The sequence below is a fragment of the Parasteatoda tepidariorum genome, chromosome 9, assembly GCF_043381705.1.
Source record: "Parasteatoda tepidariorum isolate YZ-2023 chromosome 9, CAS_Ptep_4.0, whole genome shotgun sequence".
Taxonomy (NCBI): Eukaryota; Metazoa; Arthropoda; class Arachnida; order Araneae; family Theridiidae; genus Parasteatoda; species Parasteatoda tepidariorum.
In genome coordinates, this window is record NC_092212.1 from 18,633,124 (window position 1) to 18,650,608 (window position 17,485).

The following is a 17,485-nucleotide window of genomic DNA, read 5'->3' on the forward strand; positions in this document are numbered from 1 at the left end:
CTTTATGATTAGTTATGATAAAAATCCAATATTTCCTCTTTCTATTTTTCACTAATTGCATATTTAAGCATTTAACGGCATTCAACTAAATTTCTATTTGCACTGCATAACTCGGAGGTTGTTATTGTTTATTTACGTCGCACTAGAGCTGCACAATTTGCTATTGGCGACGGTCTGGGAAACATCCCCGATTAGGATCCAAAGACATGCCNGGGATGGCATCCCCGCTTCGGTAGCCCGACGACCTGCACGTGAAGTCGAGCACTTTACGGTAGAACAGTTTAACGAGGACCAGTACCGCACACCCTCGGCCCCTACGCAGGCTGATCCAAGTGATCACCCACCCGCACACTGACAGCAGCCAGTGATGCTTGACTTCGGTGATCTGCTGAGAACCGTGTTTTAACGATCAATCCACTGCAGGACGCATAACTCGGAGGAAACGTCTAGTTCTGAAAACTATAGACATTCTAAGAACTTGCCAAAAACCTACTAAACTAACTAACTGAGTACTAAAGCTAACTCCTTATCTCATAGAAGAAACTCGAATCATAACATTTTTTCCAGAATACTCCTTTGATTTCTTTTCAAATCATGGTTTAAAAACCTGTTGGCGCTTTACATTTACTTGATTATGAGAATTGCATTCAGCTAGAACGGTCCTTAAAACGTCTATGGCAAGTACTTTGATAAACAGAAATAGGCCGCTCAAAATTACAAACATACCCATCGACATGGTTTGAATAGAAACCACGGAAATCACTATTTTTCTTATAAATTTTCGACATTCTTTATTATAATTTTGTATTAAAATTAAAATGGAGCTAACAAATTCATGTTCTATTTGTTATGAATCTTTCGATGGTAAAGAAACAGCTAGACCTGATGTGTGCGATCATGTGTTTTGCTTTGATTGCCTTCAAAAATGGGGGAAAGTAATAGAATTTTAGTGTCATTTTCTTTTTTAAATTACATTTAGCATAACTTATTGATTTTGCTTGATTGTCTTCTTGCAATAATGCATTTAAAGGAACATGTTTTATGCAATAATGCATTCAAAAGAACATGTTGATATGCCCACTCTCAAAACAAGTTCTGAAACTAGTATATATTTCATTAAAAATCGAGTGTAAATATTACTAATGTGTCATGTAAAACTCTACCTGTCCATGTGTAATTTAAAACTCGACAAAATTTCTTGAAAAAGCCAACAAAGTTTAATAGTTTTAGGAATATAAATGAGAGTGTAAAAATTAATATCTGTAGTGGTAATATAAAGTGTTAATATTTATAACAAACTTGTATTTTTTATTAAATTTAATTGTTTTAAGGAAATTGTTTTGTTTCCCATGTAAAAACTGTTATATGTTGGCAGAAACTTATGTGAAAACTCTTCTATATATATATGCTCATTGAGTTGTACCATTATGTGGTTTTGGCAATTTTTCAATTGTACAATATGTTGTTTATATTGCTATTTTCCTGGGGATATTTTCATATCGTGATCTGTCGCGCCAACTACAATCGCCAAGGTGTCAAATAGATTTTAAACTTGCAATTTAAAAAAAAAACAAACATGTAGATGTTTGCCCTGGGGGTGGGTAGGAATTATACATTTCGAGTTAGTCCCTTTCTGTTTTTTTTTTGTTCAGTTTCTCACAAGCCACTGCCTGGAAATTGCCAAGACGTGGCGATTATTCTGCCACAGATCACGATACGGAAATCTCCATAGAGCATTAGATACTTACTAAAGCTAACACGGAAGTAAGAAAATATTCCTACTTTATAATGCATAGTGAAGCCTAACCGTTATACCCACTTTATCTGACCTCAAAAAACATTTCATAATAAATAAAAAATTTAAATTTCTATGTAGATTTATATTTTCGATGTCCCTCTATCAGTTAGAACTAAAATTAATAGTTTTAGTCAGTTTTTAATGATATTTGAAGAATTTAATCAGCAGCTTAAACTACAGTAATCCCTCGTTTTTGGCGGTTAATGGGGACCAGAACCTTCCTCGAAAGCTGAAAAACCGCGAAGTAGGATTTACCGCTAGGAATTTTCATGTATGCGGGTACACGAATATTTTAAATATGTAAACAGCAGGGCTCGAAAAAACTCAGAAATTTTACCCATCCCTGAGGACGGCTTGTCCAACAATGTACCCGTCCTCTTTTGAAACTAATTTGTAGCTTCTAAATAAATAAAAATATAATTTTCTCTTATTTATTACAAACATTTATATAAATTGCACAATGAATTAGTAGTTAGTAGGATTACAAATACTAGGATTACATTATACAGTAATAAAAGAAATACTAGGTAGGATTCGAGAAATTCGTTGTACGCTGGGAATTTTTGACAGTCGAAGACGGGTGGTTTTTCGACCCCTGGTAAACAGTATTTATACTTTGCACATTTAAGACTAAAATTACAACAATATACATGTTTACTTAAACGGGACAGTGTTAATTAATGAGGTTAATTACAAAACCTTATACAGTAATAAACATTAATCAACCAATCACGCACCTTTATGCGAGCCTGTGGTATATGTACTCTGTGTAAACTCATCTCTTTGTTTGACATGCAGGGATCCTTCTCTCTTGCGCATCAACATGAAGCAACACTCCTTTCCGCAAGGTTGCTGCCGACATGGTTGTATTTTTTAAATTTTTTGATCAATATTTTGGAAATACCTGCGAAGCACTGAAGCCACAAAACATGAAGCCCAAAGTGGCGAGGAAACACTGTAATATATTATAGAAGTTGATCATAGTTTGCAGATAGTTTGTAAACATTAAACTTTTTATTAGCTCCTAAAACTGATTTAAAAATTATTGTAATTAAATAATAAAGAATATTATATAATATAATAATAATATATCATTATAATAAATATATTATTATAATTAAATTATGATAAAGACGAAGTTAACCCACATTTGATTACTAAGAATTGTATTTTGTTTATAAACGTGTAATAAATTTTTAATTTTAATTAACATGATCTTTTTTTTTCAGCTTGAAAGTTGGTGCCCAATTGATAGAAAAAGATTCAAAAAGATTTTGAACTTGAATACTTCTGCACTAATACCGGTATTGTTTTCAAATCCTTGAGCTATTTCTTATTTTATGCTTTTTTATTAAATTAGTACTTGTGTGTACTCAAAATTTCAAAAACTATTATTCATTGATCGATATAATATATGTATATATATGAAAATTTGAATCCATTATTTCAAATTGAAACACTAGTAATATTTTGTATTTCATGTAATCCCATATTTTTTTTAAACTCTAGTCTTTGCAATACCAAATTTATTATCACAGCACATAGACATTCAAAAATTATGTTGGAGTTCAAGTTTCAAGAAATCATGATAAATTAATCACTCTGGCTAAACTTCATTATCAATCATTTAACTAGTTGATAGGGTAAATGTACATAATTAATTTAATTTAACAAAAAACTTGGTTATTATTAATAATTGCCAAATTTGTTACTTTAACCATATCATATAGGTAAACAAAAGTCCTTTTTCTTTGTGAGAATCAGGAGGAATTTTGAATTATCTGAGTATTAAATTACATTGTTGCTTTTTCTTGTTGCAGGTATTTAATCAGTCTTATATAAAAATTTTATGGTTGAAATATAATTTTTTTCTTATGTGATATTCTTGATCTTGCATATGAATAGATTTAATAATTATGAACATACATATTGATAGCTGGAAAAAGAAGTTGAGAATTAATACTTTAAAATAGCTTAGAGTTGTATTTTATTACGAGTTTCCATCTCACCCTTCCGGTTCTTAAAACTCACGGAATTCCACATATCTCAACAAAAAGAAATTTTTTGAAACCTCTTTTTTCAACCAAAATTCTAATTTCCATGCTATAGCATATTTTTTTTTTTAATCAGATTAGTAAAAGTGCAACTCTAAGAATTTGTTTAACCCTTTCGCGACGCAAAGCGCGAAAGCGCGCTTACCGCTGAGGCCGGCAGTCTCTCTAGCGTGTGTCTCCCCAGGGCCGGAGGGTTTTTTGATGTTAAGCCTAATTCCATGAAATTACCGAAATATCAGCGCGTTGTTTATTGTTCTGTAGAGTATTTAAGTGACATATGCTTTATATATATTTCTATGGATACTTTATTTACTTAAGTTATTTCTTGTTTAAATGTAATATAAATATTAATAAGTTTAAATATTTTGCATAATTTCCTCTATTTCCAGCTCAGTTAAAAATTTTCGACGCTTCGACATTCTAACGGTAAAAAGAAAAAAAATTCAAGCCTACAAGATCTAATTATCCACTAAAAACTTATCCGAAAATCGAAAGTAGCTAGAGATAAAAAAAACTCCCTTACTTACTGTAAATAAATATCACATGCTAATTTAAAGAGCCCTCATAAAACATTCCCCCCCTCTACTCCTTCCCCTAAAAACCACGTGAATGTACTTTCATCTTGAGTAGAAGGTCAAATCTACATGTATCTGAAACCATATGGACATACAATGCCATCTTTTGGAAGAAATTTCATTTTTTAAAACGTTCCGAAACGCTGGCACAAATAAGTGACGGTCGGGGGTGAACGAGAAAACTCTCTGACACGCGGGTGTGTCGGCCGGGAAGTGAGCACGTTTCTTGCTGTCACATATATGTGACAGTCGGCTCGAAAGGGTTAATGTGTAAAATTGATTGTATAGGAAGTAATAATGTTATTTAAATTTTTTAAAACAAGATTTAGTTATAAACATTTTTAGAATCATCTTGAACTTGTTATAAAAAATTAATGACGAATTTAATAAATAAGAATTATAATTTTTAGTATAGGCAAATATTTTGCTGGTTTATTCAATTTTGTTTAACATCATGACAATTTTAAATGTGAAAAAACTTAACAAATTAAAATACTAGAATTAAACAGTTTCAGTTCTGAAACCATTTTCTGCATTCATCATTAATTTTTAATTCATATTATGTGTGTGAATTTAATCATTAAAATTTATAAATCATTAAAATTTGAAAAAATTTAAACTTGACTCTGAAAATCTCAGGGAATTCAATTTTATCTGGGAAGTTGCCTCATGTTAGTATACTTCCTACGAAATTCATTAATTTTTAAACATTGCTGACAAACTATTTTCGTTCTTGTGATTTATATGGCCATCTGCTACAACTTCAGAAAGTTAAGAAAAAAAAAAAGGGTGAAGGGTTTTGTTTACACAAATGTGGGAATAAACAAAGCTAACATGCTGCGCTGTTCAGAAACAAGGTACACACTGAAGAGCTATTTTCTCTTGGGCATTATATGTTTAACTCATTTGTTCATTTCCCATCGAGTTTATAATTATAAACACAGAATTTATTAATTTGGTAGTTCATAAGTTCTAAAGTTCAACTTTATAATAAATATAATTTCGAAAATCCTAACCTTCTTCCTACAAAGAAAAAGTGCTCTTAATTAAATAGGCAATAATATTTTAGGTAATAAGCTAAACGATTTTTTTTTTAAAAAAATCAATCTCTATCCTAAAATATTTTTAACACAATATCATTAGAAAAAATGGCCCTATAAAGGGTTAATTTTATAATATGATGTTTAAACAGTTTTAGTGTTTAATTATTTGAAAGAAATTTTATTATTTAGGGCAAATTTGAAAGAAAAATTTAAGACTAGGTAATAGTTAATTTTACTCAAATATTTCTATTATATTTAACATTTTTAAATATATATTTTATCTTTTTTTCTATGCTGCTACCAGATCGATTCGGATTTCATCATAAATATGAAAACAAAGAAAGTTTTTGATCAGGCATAGATAAAATAACCTTTTCGTCCCTGCCTAATTTTGCCATTTGTTTGAAAATCACTGGTTTATTTAAAAGTGTTAATAAAACTACACTGGTGGACAAAAATAAGAGATGGAAAGCATTTTCGCACATTTCTCTAAAAAATATCGCACAAAACCTGGGCAGTTGATTGCATATATGGTCACTGTAGCGCTATTGGCCCTGAGATAAGTTTACTTATTCTTGTGGGCGTTGCTAAGCCAGCAGGAGGTATAAAAGTCCGCATTGAGCTGTTCATCTCATTCCACTCTTCAACACAGTTGCAGATTTTAGTGTATTTTTTGAATAATCTTGTTGTATCTTGCTGGTTTTTAGGTGAAATGAGTGAACATCATCGTTTAAACGAAGGTATGAGGTGGAAAATTGTGGGTAGACTTGAGGCAGGCCAGTCCCAAGTTCAGATTGCTAGGGAATTGGATATAACACCAAGCGTCATTTCCAATTTGTGGAGTCAATTTAAAACTAGTGGGACATTATGCAGACGACCAGCTAATGTTCTCTTCACCGATGAGTCCAGATTCAGTCTACAACCTGATTCTTGACGGTTATTGACATGGAGGGAGCCCGATACCATCCCAGCAACATTATCGAAAGGGACCATTATGCTGGTGGAGGACTCGTGGTTTGCACAGGGATCATGCAAGATGCCCGCACACCGCTCCTTCCGTGAATACCCAGAGGTACAGGCAAGAGGTCTTAGAGCCCTATGTGCGTCTTTTCAGGGGTGCTGTTGGCCCTGGGTTCATTTTTATGGACGACAATGTGCGGCCACATGGGGCTCTCATGGTTGATGAGATCTGGAAAGCGAGGATATTCAACGAATGAATTGGTCAGCCAAATCCCCTGACGTGAATCCTATTGAACATGCTAGGGAGAGCTATTGCGATGCGCCAACCTCCCCCCAGAACCATTCTGGAGTTAAAAATTACTCTGGTGTAAGAATGGGAGGATCTTCCACAAGTCCTCCTTAACTCCCTTATTAACAGCATGCATACTCGTTGTGCATGCTGTCTGTCAGGGGTGACCATACTAGAGGCAACACACAGACAACATTGGATTTATTGGCAATAGGTCTTGCCAGTGAATGGCACTTTCACTTTTTGTTATGCATACTTTATTATCATGAAATATAAGCTACATCCATACCGAATTTCATTTATTTATATTCAGTATTTTTTGAGATATTTGGGAAAATGTCTTCCATCTCTTAATTTTGTCCATCAGTGTAATAAGTGTCTATAATTTTTATAAAACTTTATATTGAATACTGTAGATACCAGCATATCTTTCTTTAAATTTAGCAATTTTTTTTGATATAGGATTAAAGGAAATTTGTATACCTGAAATCTAAGTAGCTACTTAGCATTTCATTGCAAACATTTTTCAAAAATTCTCTATTGTCCAGTTGCTTACTTCTGCCGATGTGAGAGGTTTTTTTATTATTTTCTGTACATAGTTTAATACACCCAAAATTAAAATCAGAAGTAAATTTGGAAATAAATAAGCCAGAAAATAATTTTTTTTACATAAAATCCATATCTTGATTATTATTAGAAAATGTTAAATATAGTATTATCTGAAATATTTAATTACTTATGATTAATATAACTAAAACATAAGTAACAACTTTCCTACTGTTCTCAAAAAATATTTTATGTTGTGGAAAGTATCCTTTCTAGTTATTTCATTCTTATTTTCTTACTGAATATGCGTGTCTTAAACTTGTGATAAATGTGTATGTATTCTTATAACAATAATTCATTTTTCCATATAATTAATTTTATAATGTGATATTTTAGCAGTTAGAAATTTGATGCGAAAGATGCAAATTTGAAAGAAATATCGTTTAAGACCTTATTTAAAATTTCACCTAAATATTTCAACTGCGTTTAACATTGAACATTACATCTGAATAGTTTTTTTAAAATTTACTCTTTTGTTTTTATTGCTTTACATTTAAATTGTTGAAATTTATGTGTAAAAAATTAAATGTTATTATAAAGCTACTAGTCATCTGATATAAATCTAATTTAAATTTAAAAAAAATAAAAATCTGAATACAAATAAAAATAATTTATGATTTTTTTTTCAAACCTTGCTATATAATAGAAATAGAGAGGTACAGGAATTCCCTTTGGAAGGCATTACTAGAATTATTCACTGTAATTTAAATTTGTTTCATATACATTTAAATTTACATAATTTGCTGTATCTGTTTGATATACATAATATTTTTAATTTTTTGTTTCCCATATAGATAAAACCGAAAAAGAGAAAAAGGACTCGCGTTTTGTATGATGTTAGTAGCGTTTGTGAACTTTGTAATAAAGTTAAAGAAAATGATACTCTAATACTATGTGATTGCTGCGATCTTGCATATCATTTAGTTTGTTTGACACCACCGCTATCAGAGGTTCCTGAAGGAAATTGGAGTTGTTCAGTTTGTGTAGCAGTTGCAGAAAAATTAAGTAAGTTTCAGATACACCTATTATTTTAATCTAATAAAATGTTTTATATTCCATTCTTTGTTCCATTCAACACATTGCAACAAAAGATACATATTTTTTTTATTTTTTTTTAATGAAGTAAGTTTTAAATACACCTATTATTTTAAGCTAATAAAATATTTTATATTCCATTCTTTGTTCCATTCAACACAATGCAACAAAAGATTCGTTTTTTTTTTTTTTTTTTTTTTTTTTTTTTTTTTTTAAATTAAGTTTCAGATACACCTATTATTTTAAGCTAATAAAATATTTTATATTCGGTTCTTTGTTCCATTCAACACATTACAACAAAATAATTGTTTTTTTTTTAATTAAGTAAGCTTCAGATACATCTATTATTTTAAGCTTATAAAATATTTTATATTCCGTTCTATGTTCCATTCAACACATTGCAGCAAAAGATTCATATTTTTTTTAAAAAATCTTTTGAAATTATATGCGTGCATATTTAAAGGTCAAAGTGAAAAAGAAGTTTATATCCATGAAAGCGGCTTTTTAAAAAAAATTATTTTGAGGCGGACAGGTACCGCTTTTTCCTTGCATGTATAACTTTTAACTCACTATGTAATAACTTTTGCAGAAAACCTGTTTTTTACTATATTGGTTTGTCAAAGCTTAGTAATCCTCAAAATGCAACACTTAATATTCCTCTAAGTGCAAATGGCAATCCAATTATCTGTTTTGTGAGAAATTGTTGTAAACCATTATTTCCCTTTGATCTTTGTTTATAAGTGAAGATAGACACTTCTAAAATTTATTAATTTTTCTATCTCTTAATAATAAAAGAGTTTCATCTGGAATTATCTAATTGTAAATGCAGTTTCATGATAACTCTTCTAAAATTAAGTGAAATAGTAATGTTTGAATATTTAGCTTTCAAAGCCAGTTTTTAATTATTAAACCTTTCCTATGTCTTAGAAAAAATAATTATTTTTTATGTACTTTTGAATATTGAAATAAAAATTGAAAAATGTTTTTATTTTTAAATTATTTTTATGAGTCTATCTCTTAATAAAAGCACTGAAAAAAAAACTTTTTATGTGCTGCTGCCCCCTTTTTTTTTAATAATGACCTTTCTAGTGTTATAATTTTTGTTGTCTTCCAAACAAAACTATAATTTGAGGCTGTTGTGTTGATTCAGTTTATAATAATAGTGTACTATTTATATTATCTTGAAATATATTTCTTGAAGGCATGTACTGTAAAAACAAAAATTTTAATAATTAAAAAATAAAATACGTTAGCTGAAATATGCAAATTTAAATAGTTTTAACTTTGACAGATAAAAACAAAAGATGTCAAGTACATTTTATTGCAATATTTATCTTTATAGTTATTTTGAAATTCAAAGTTTGGTAGTTATTTTATATTTTATAACTTTACTATTGTTATTTAATTTCTTTTATTTCACCGCAGAATCTAAACAAGGCATCACCAAGAAAGGGAACAAAAGAAATATAGGCTTAATAACATCTTCAGAAAGCTCATCATCAGAAACTGGCCAAACAAATAATCAATCAAATAATAGTAAAATCAATACAAATTGCTCAAAACCAAAAACACAGACTGGGGGGAAAGAGATATCATCAAGTGATGAGCCGCCTTCTATTAAAAGAAGGTATGTTCGCAGAACAAAATCTTCTCCAAGGAAAAAAACTAAAAGAACAGTTTTGAATCAGAATATGACCAAATTACGCAGTTTAAGACCTCGACACCATGTAAAAACCAAAGATATGTTAGAATGGTCTGAGTCTTCTGATGATTCACAATCCATGACTAGTACCAATGCAAGTACTTATACAATTAAAGGGCAAAATCATTCGAAAAATTCCACCAGAATTAAAACTTTAAGACCAAGAGATTATGGAAGAATTTTTTACGATGATTTTGGTGATTCAACTGACACTTCTCAAGGATGTTCCAGATATGATAGACAAGAAAAATCTCCTGTAGAATATTCTCCCAATTATAAAGAGTCAAATAATCTTATTGCTGCTTCTCCTAAATCTAATGCTACTTCAACTTCAGACGAAAATAGTAATATTGGTTTGGAGAAGTCATTTTCTGGAAATTGCACAGTAGTTACGACTGTACCAGAAGCAATTTCAATTCCTTCTGAATCTCAAAATTATGAAGTCAATGACGTAATGAATCCTAATGTTTGTATCATCGCTGCTTCATGTAGCTTGAAAGATGATGATAGTGAAACAATCGGTACAGTTGAAAATGCGGATGTTGCCACAAATCATACAGTTCCTTTTAGTTTGAATGAAAAACATACTATCTCAAGTTCTTATGTTTCAAAAACTCAGGCTGTTGATGAAGATGAAATTTCTGTTATTGCTACAGTAGTAAAAGCTCCCAGTATACCTATGGTAACATTTCATTTTATTTTATTACAATCATAATTATTCTAATTAAATGCATTGTTTAACTTAGTATTTTGAAGCCTTATCTATTGATAACTATAGGGTGAAATTAGGAAATTTCGCTTCTGGCCAGTTGTTGCATTTTTACCAGTGGCTACAATGTAATACATGAAGCCACCTTTTCAAAAAACTATTAATATTAATAATGTTAGACATTTCTCATAATATGGTAAACATTAAATGTTTCATTTTTAAATAGAGAGAACAATTTTTACAAAACAAGAGTGAAATAAATCAACTTTCAGAATATTACTAAATATTCATAATAATTTATATTTAAAAATAATAATAAAATGTGCATGTGGTATATTTTTGCTGGAAAAAAGTTTTCATTGGCCATTAGTTTTTAATTACAATTAGTTATATTTAGGAATATAACGAATAGAGATTTGGTCAATTACCGATTATTCAGTAAAAATCGGCTGAATATCGAATGTTTAACAGCCGAATAGCAACTTTTTTTTTTAATTATTGAAAAACATTTTTCATTATACATAAATAAGTTTAGTCATTAATCAAAATTGGTATGGGTCAAAGATCTATTAGAAACTATCTTAATTGCTGTGTTATTTTTAAAATTTCCATAATAACAACAAAAAATTTTGAAAAATATGAAGCTAGATTGAAGTCAAAACAGTTCTTAGTTTTTAAACAAAAAAGTTTAACATACTTCAGTTTGTGTGTGTGTTTTTTTTTAAAAGTGACTATAAGAAAATAATGCACATTAGAAATAATCTTAAAAAGATGCTGCATTATAATAAAAGCACTGATAAAAAGAAAAGTTAATAAATAGCAAAAAAACAGTAAAAAAAATTTTCTTAAAATATTACTCTAACGTTAAAAATCACAGTTTTTTATGTTTCCGGTTCTTACCGTACAGGAAAAAGTGACAATAAAAGAATAAAGTCTAATGGAAAAGCTTCTATAAAATGCTGTAATAAAAACGAAACAATGGAGAGAAGAAAAAAACTTTCTAAATCTTCAATTACTCTAGTAAATCTATTCAAATTGCAAAAAAAAAAAAAGATGTAAACTTTGTTGAAAAATATTTTGCAGAATATTGGGCCAAACATTCAGCCAATTTAGGCGGTACCGAGCTTGCAGCTTACCCTAGTGTAGAAAACACCATCCATAGTTTCTTTGGTACTAAATTGATTTTTTTAAGAGTGGATCAAAGATTAACCAATTTTTTTTTCTGAAACTTTATCTAGAATAAACTTTTTGTGTGAGAAATTGATATCTAGAGTTTACTTGACCGCCATTTTGTTAATATTTTTTAAATGAATAAATAAAAACTAGTTTAATTTCTCAGTGCAAAAAAGTTGTAGTCTTTTTTTTCTGGAGGCAATAGTCTTGAATATATTATAAGTTCCATGATTTTTCCATGGAAAGAAATAAGTCATTAGGATATAAGACGGGCGCAAACTTTTTTCAATTTAAAGCGACTTTTTTCCTCAAATGTGATGTTTTTTTTTATTAGCAAAGATATTGAATATCTGAAAGACATTTCTGAAGAAAATATTTTCATTTTTGTCGCATTAACCTCTCTCTTGTACTAATTTCACAGAGGATGCATCAAATTGTTCTATGAGTGTTCCATCATGCAAGTAGACTTGAGTTCAGTCATGATTCTTTTTCTGCTTTTTTAATTTCTTTAGCTAAGGAAACATTTCATATCTTCATGGAAAGCTCTGCTTAAAAAAATCCCCCTTACTAAGAAAAGCCTCAGTATTTTTTAATTATTTCATTTATATATCTATTTTATTTTCAGTTTTCATTCATAAAAAAAAAAAAAACCTCTTTTCGATACCAGAAATTTGGCAAGTCCTGATAGATATTATTTTTAATGTTATCAAATATGGATTGTAAATAAATCTAAATCTGCAGTGAAACATAATTCTCATAAATTAAAATGTTTTCAATATTTATAAAAATATAAAATAAGTAAGACATAAACTATATAATCAATTTTTACAATCATATTGATTTGTTACTGCTCACATGAATTCTTGATTTCACTTTTTTTTTAAAGTTTCTATAAGCATAATAAATTTATGTATCCTTTTTATTTTAAAATATTAATAACCATATTTAAATTTTAATAATTAAGAAACATAATAACAAGATAAATGAAAAGTTCCGCAGTGGACTGATCGTTAAGACTCCGGTCCCAGCAGATCACCGAAGTCAAGCATCACTGGCTACATTCAGTGTGCGGGTGGGTGACCACTTGGATTAGTCTGCGTAGGGACCGAGGGTGTGCGGTATTGGTCCTCGTTAAACTGTGCAACCGTAAAGTGCTCAACTTCGTGCGCAGGTCGTTGGGCTACCGAAGCAGGGGTGCCACCCCCTCCGCAGAGGATCAAAATTGTGATGGTATGTCTTCGGATCATCCTCCGGGATGTTTCCCAGACCATCGCCAATAGCCCATTGTGCAGCTCTAGTGCGACGTAAATTAACAACAACTAATTTTAAAATATATGTTTTTCTTTCCTGTATTGTTTTCTAATATTCTTATTGTTTTAGGCCATAGAAAAATCTGAAGATCAGTCTCAGTTACAAACTAAATCTTTAAATGAACAAAGCAGTGAGGATGAGCTTCCAGCCATACCTCTTATTCCCATCAATGCAAACGATAAGCTCACTGCGCAAAAAGCTTCAAGCTCTAAAATATTTTCTTGTGTTAAAGAGAAACCATTGTTTAGTGTGTTTAAAAAGCTGGAGAATGAAGACTTAGCAGAAAAGAAATATTCTGAGCTAAATGAAGTAATAAAAATAAACCATCCAACTAACAAAGATGCTAATTGTGTTCTGAAAAAAAATTGGCCAGACTCTTTAAAACTTTGCTCTCAAAATAACACCGAAGGAAATAGGATAACAAATGCACTTTCAAAAGAACTAAGAGCAATAGAAAAAGAAAAATGGAAAACTCACCGAATGAGATCAGAAAACAATCTTAGACATCGGTGTTGCAAAAGTTATGGTAGAAATCGTTATAAACCTAGTGATGTGGTGCATATTGGAAAGCATTTTTGTCAGAGAAAATACTCAGATAATTACAAGGAACTGCTATCCATTTCAAAGTCGTTGAAGCAGAAGCCCAAGTTTGGAGAAAAAGACATTGTTATTCTTAACAATTTGAGAAGAAATGATAAAAGATGCAGTTCAGCAATTCACTCTAATCAGTCCTCTGGCGTTCCTACTTCGATCTCAATGGATAGTAAAGTAACATATCCTCATCATGAAATTATTTCTTTTGACAAAGACGGTTTACAGGGTTTAATAAAGAGTCAACGTAAACTTATCAGTGCTACCCTTTGCTTATCGAAACTCAAACATTTGGATGTTCAAAAAGATGGTTTATTATGTTACAATTGGCAAAAGTAGAAATGTAATGTTTTTCTCCCCATCATTTTTCATAATTCATAATACTTTAAAAAATGTATCATAAGTGCCTTCACTTGCTGTTTATCAAGAAAACTTCCTAAACTTCTGAAACTGTATATATATTGCCAAAAATATCACAAAAAAAGTTTTTTTTTTTTTGAAGAGGGATAAAAACATTTCCTGAACATATTACGAAATAATTTTATTTGTATACCCTATATCCAAGCAGATAAGTCAGCTCCCCCTATTTTTAATTATGAGATAGCAGATTTCGGCTTGTTGCCTGTATGAGTTGACTGCTGAAAAAAATCAAATATAAAAACTTCTAAAATTAAAATATGAAGTCTTCAAAAAATTTTAAATGTAAAAATATATCAGATTGTTCTCTTTAAATATGATACATTTGCTCTCAAATTAAGATGCTTCAAGCCACTCCCACAAATAATTTTTCATGAGCGTAATTTAAAGCATTGCTTTAAAAATAAAAAAAAATTTACATGTAAAAAAATATATGAGAAAATGCAAAATTAATTGTATGTAATATATTAAAAATAGTTTTTGCAAGGACTAAAATGAAAGAGTTATTCATATGTATCTCATTGCTTGTAATGCATTGATATTTTACAATAAACCAACTTATGTTACCGGTCTGTAAATTAATTCCCTGATTTTTGTAAAAAAAGTTCCCTAAATGAGACTAGTCTCTAAACAAAAATTGATTACTTGTGAAATAAAATATTCATGTATCAATTTATAAAGAGGTCAAACGTACGAAATTTTTTTTTAATAATTTGAAGTACAAAAAGTGTTGTTTAATCCTTGTTTTCGTTAAAAAGTGTATTCTAATATGTTTTTAGTTGTGTATTTCATTTGCATGAGTAGTACCTTAGGTTTTATTTAGAAATTAAGGCCAGTTTTGGTTACTTTATATAGATTTTTATTTTGTGGTTGGCTATGATAAATCTAGAATTTAGCTAGCCTCAGCATTGCACTGCAAGTAGTTTATAGTGTATATATATAAATGTTTCTTTGATATACTTGTATATGATACCAGATAGTGTGTTAATAAACAATCAAGCAGTTATTTAAAGCAAATGAATAAAGAGACTTTTCATATTTTTGATCTATGGAAAATATGTGTATTTTTATTATAAAAAAAATATCCTTCTATAATGTATCTTTTACGTCTTAAGTAAATAATTTCATTCAAAAATTGAGGAGTTTAACTTCTTATTGGGGGGTGTCACTCTCCTTATTGCTTTTTTTTTTATGATTAAAGAAGTACTATTGCTATTTGGAATGCATGCTGAATTGTATTTACTGTTTGATTGTTATTGTCATTCTAAATCTGTGTTCAAAATGGGATTACAAAATATTTTCAATTGATTTGAAAACTATTGAACGAACCAATGTGTTATTGGTGATTCTTATGTCATTACTCAATGTCTAGAGCATTACAAACAAAAGAAGAAAACTGTGATAATAAAATACTGCCTTCTCTTTTTAGTTTTAAGCTCTTACTTCCCTCTCAAAATTGAATAAACCAATCAATTATTGGCAATTGCTATCCTATTCCTCATTAACAAGATGAGGGATATCAAAATAATTGTCATCAAATTTTAAGTAATAGTTTATAATCAATTTTTTAGACAGGAAAAATAGAATAATTAAAAATTACTCATCTTTAAGCTTTGATTTACCTGAGTGAATGTAATACAATTTTGCTGTTTAATTTAAAACTCTTTTGAATTTATCCTGAAAATTGAAGTTTTAGCTTCTTTGATCAGTTTTGCTATCTAGATCATTCATATTTGTGTTATTTATTTTTATGACGACATATCTTATTGACATTATTATGAAGACATATCTTACTGAAGACATATCTTTCTCATTGTTTTAAACTGTCTGATTTAATATTCCAAGATAATTATAACTTTTTTTCAAATTTCATGTTTTCTGACCTATATATTGAGAATTTTTATGCTTGTCAATCTGAGATTAAGATTTTAAAAATATTTTTTTGACAATTCTACATTAATTACACAGGTAATAAAATTTTAAATTTAATCTCTAACTAAATTAACATTTAAGGAAAAAAGGAATAAACCAGATTTTCTAACTACAAAAATTGTGAATTTTAAATCTATGCTTCCTTCAATAATGATCCACTTGTTTTTATACTTAAATATGAAGCTTATTATGTGTCAACATTTTAAATAATTGTTATTTGTTTCCTTGCACATTTTTAAGTAGACAAATGCTTTAACATTCTTGACTATAAGTCTAATAATCTTCTTATTGAACAATCAAGAAAGATAGGCTAAAATTTTATTAAACAATGACAAATATTTGTTCCCTTTATTTGAAAAAAATTCATTATTCTCAATTCATAAACTTTTTTCAATTTATATTTTTTCAAGTTTCATTTTTATGTTCAATATTAGTTATATAATTAGATAAGTTATTTTTTATTTAAGATTAAAATGGAAGTTGCTACTTATCTCTGATTTATTGTTTGTTCATAAGTGTAATGAATATTTAGACAATAAGTATTTTTGTGATTATATTTTTATATTTCTGTGTAAGTTACAATTTATAATTAAAGATAATGTCACTGAAAAGTCCTGACTTTATTTATTGTCTTTATCGTTATTATTTAGAACACATATAAATACTTTTATTACTTTTCTTCTACTCGAATTTTGATGAGCGAAAGATAGTGGCATGATTTTTATATAGTTATTGAATTTAAAATTATGTATTTTGTACTTTGATCAATTATAATAAGCATTTTTGAATTTAAATATGAATATTTAAAAAAAATTCTACTTATTAAATTACTCCTTTTTGCTAATTTAAATACAACTACGTGACNTTTTTTTTTTTTTTTTTTTTTTTTTTTTTTTTTTTTTTTTTTTTGATAATTGAATGCAATTTAAAACTAGCAATAATGTTTTCTCTATTTAATTAATTTAACTATGTTTCTATGTTTAACTATGTTTCTAAGATAAACGTGTTTCGTTTTAAAGAACCGTAAGTAAAAAAATGAAAAATTACAAGTAAACATTCAGAGGATTTAAATTTTATTGTTATATCCCTGGTCACTATACTTCTATGTATTACAAGTATGTACTTATTTAAAGCAAACTATGTATTTTTTTTTTTTTTAAATCAAATAATTTTAGCAAAAATTGCAGGTTATTAAACTGGGTATGACAAATAGTTTTCTTACATTCAACAGTAAACCAAAAATTTAGTGAATTATCATCTACTAATAATAAAACTAAAAATTTGTGACGA

The 17,485-nt window shown here is 29.0% G+C and overlaps 1 protein-coding gene across 1 annotated transcript; it reads left to right on the forward strand.

Annotated features, from left to right (window-relative positions):
- Window positions 1-654: 654 nt before the first annotated feature.
- On the forward strand, window positions 655-16,806 carry LOC107450529 (uncharacterized). Its single transcript, XM_016066345.3, has 5 exons — window positions 655-935; window positions 3,028-3,102; window positions 8,120-8,330; window positions 9,786-10,744; window positions 13,325-16,806. Exons 1-5 carry the CDS (start codon window positions 819-821, stop codon window positions 14,183-14,185), a joined length of 2,223 nt encoding a protein of 740 aa, XP_015921831.1. The 5' UTR covers window positions 655-818; the 3' UTR covers window positions 14,186-16,806.
- The last annotated feature ends 679 nt before the right edge of the window (window positions 16,807-17,485 follow it).

Coding starts and splice junctions, on each gene's coding strand:
- LOC107450529 (XM_016066345.3), top strand. CDS start 819: ATGGAGCTAACAAATTCATGTTCTATTTGTTATGAATCTTTCGATGGT. Junction 3,103..8,119: donor ATACTTCTGCACTAATACCG/GTATTGTTTTCA, acceptor TTTCCCATATAG/ATAAAACCGAAAAAGAGAAA. Junction 8,331..9,785: donor AGCAGTTGCAGAAAAATTAA/GTAAGTTTCAGA, acceptor ATTTCACCGCAG/AATCTAAACAAGGCATCACC.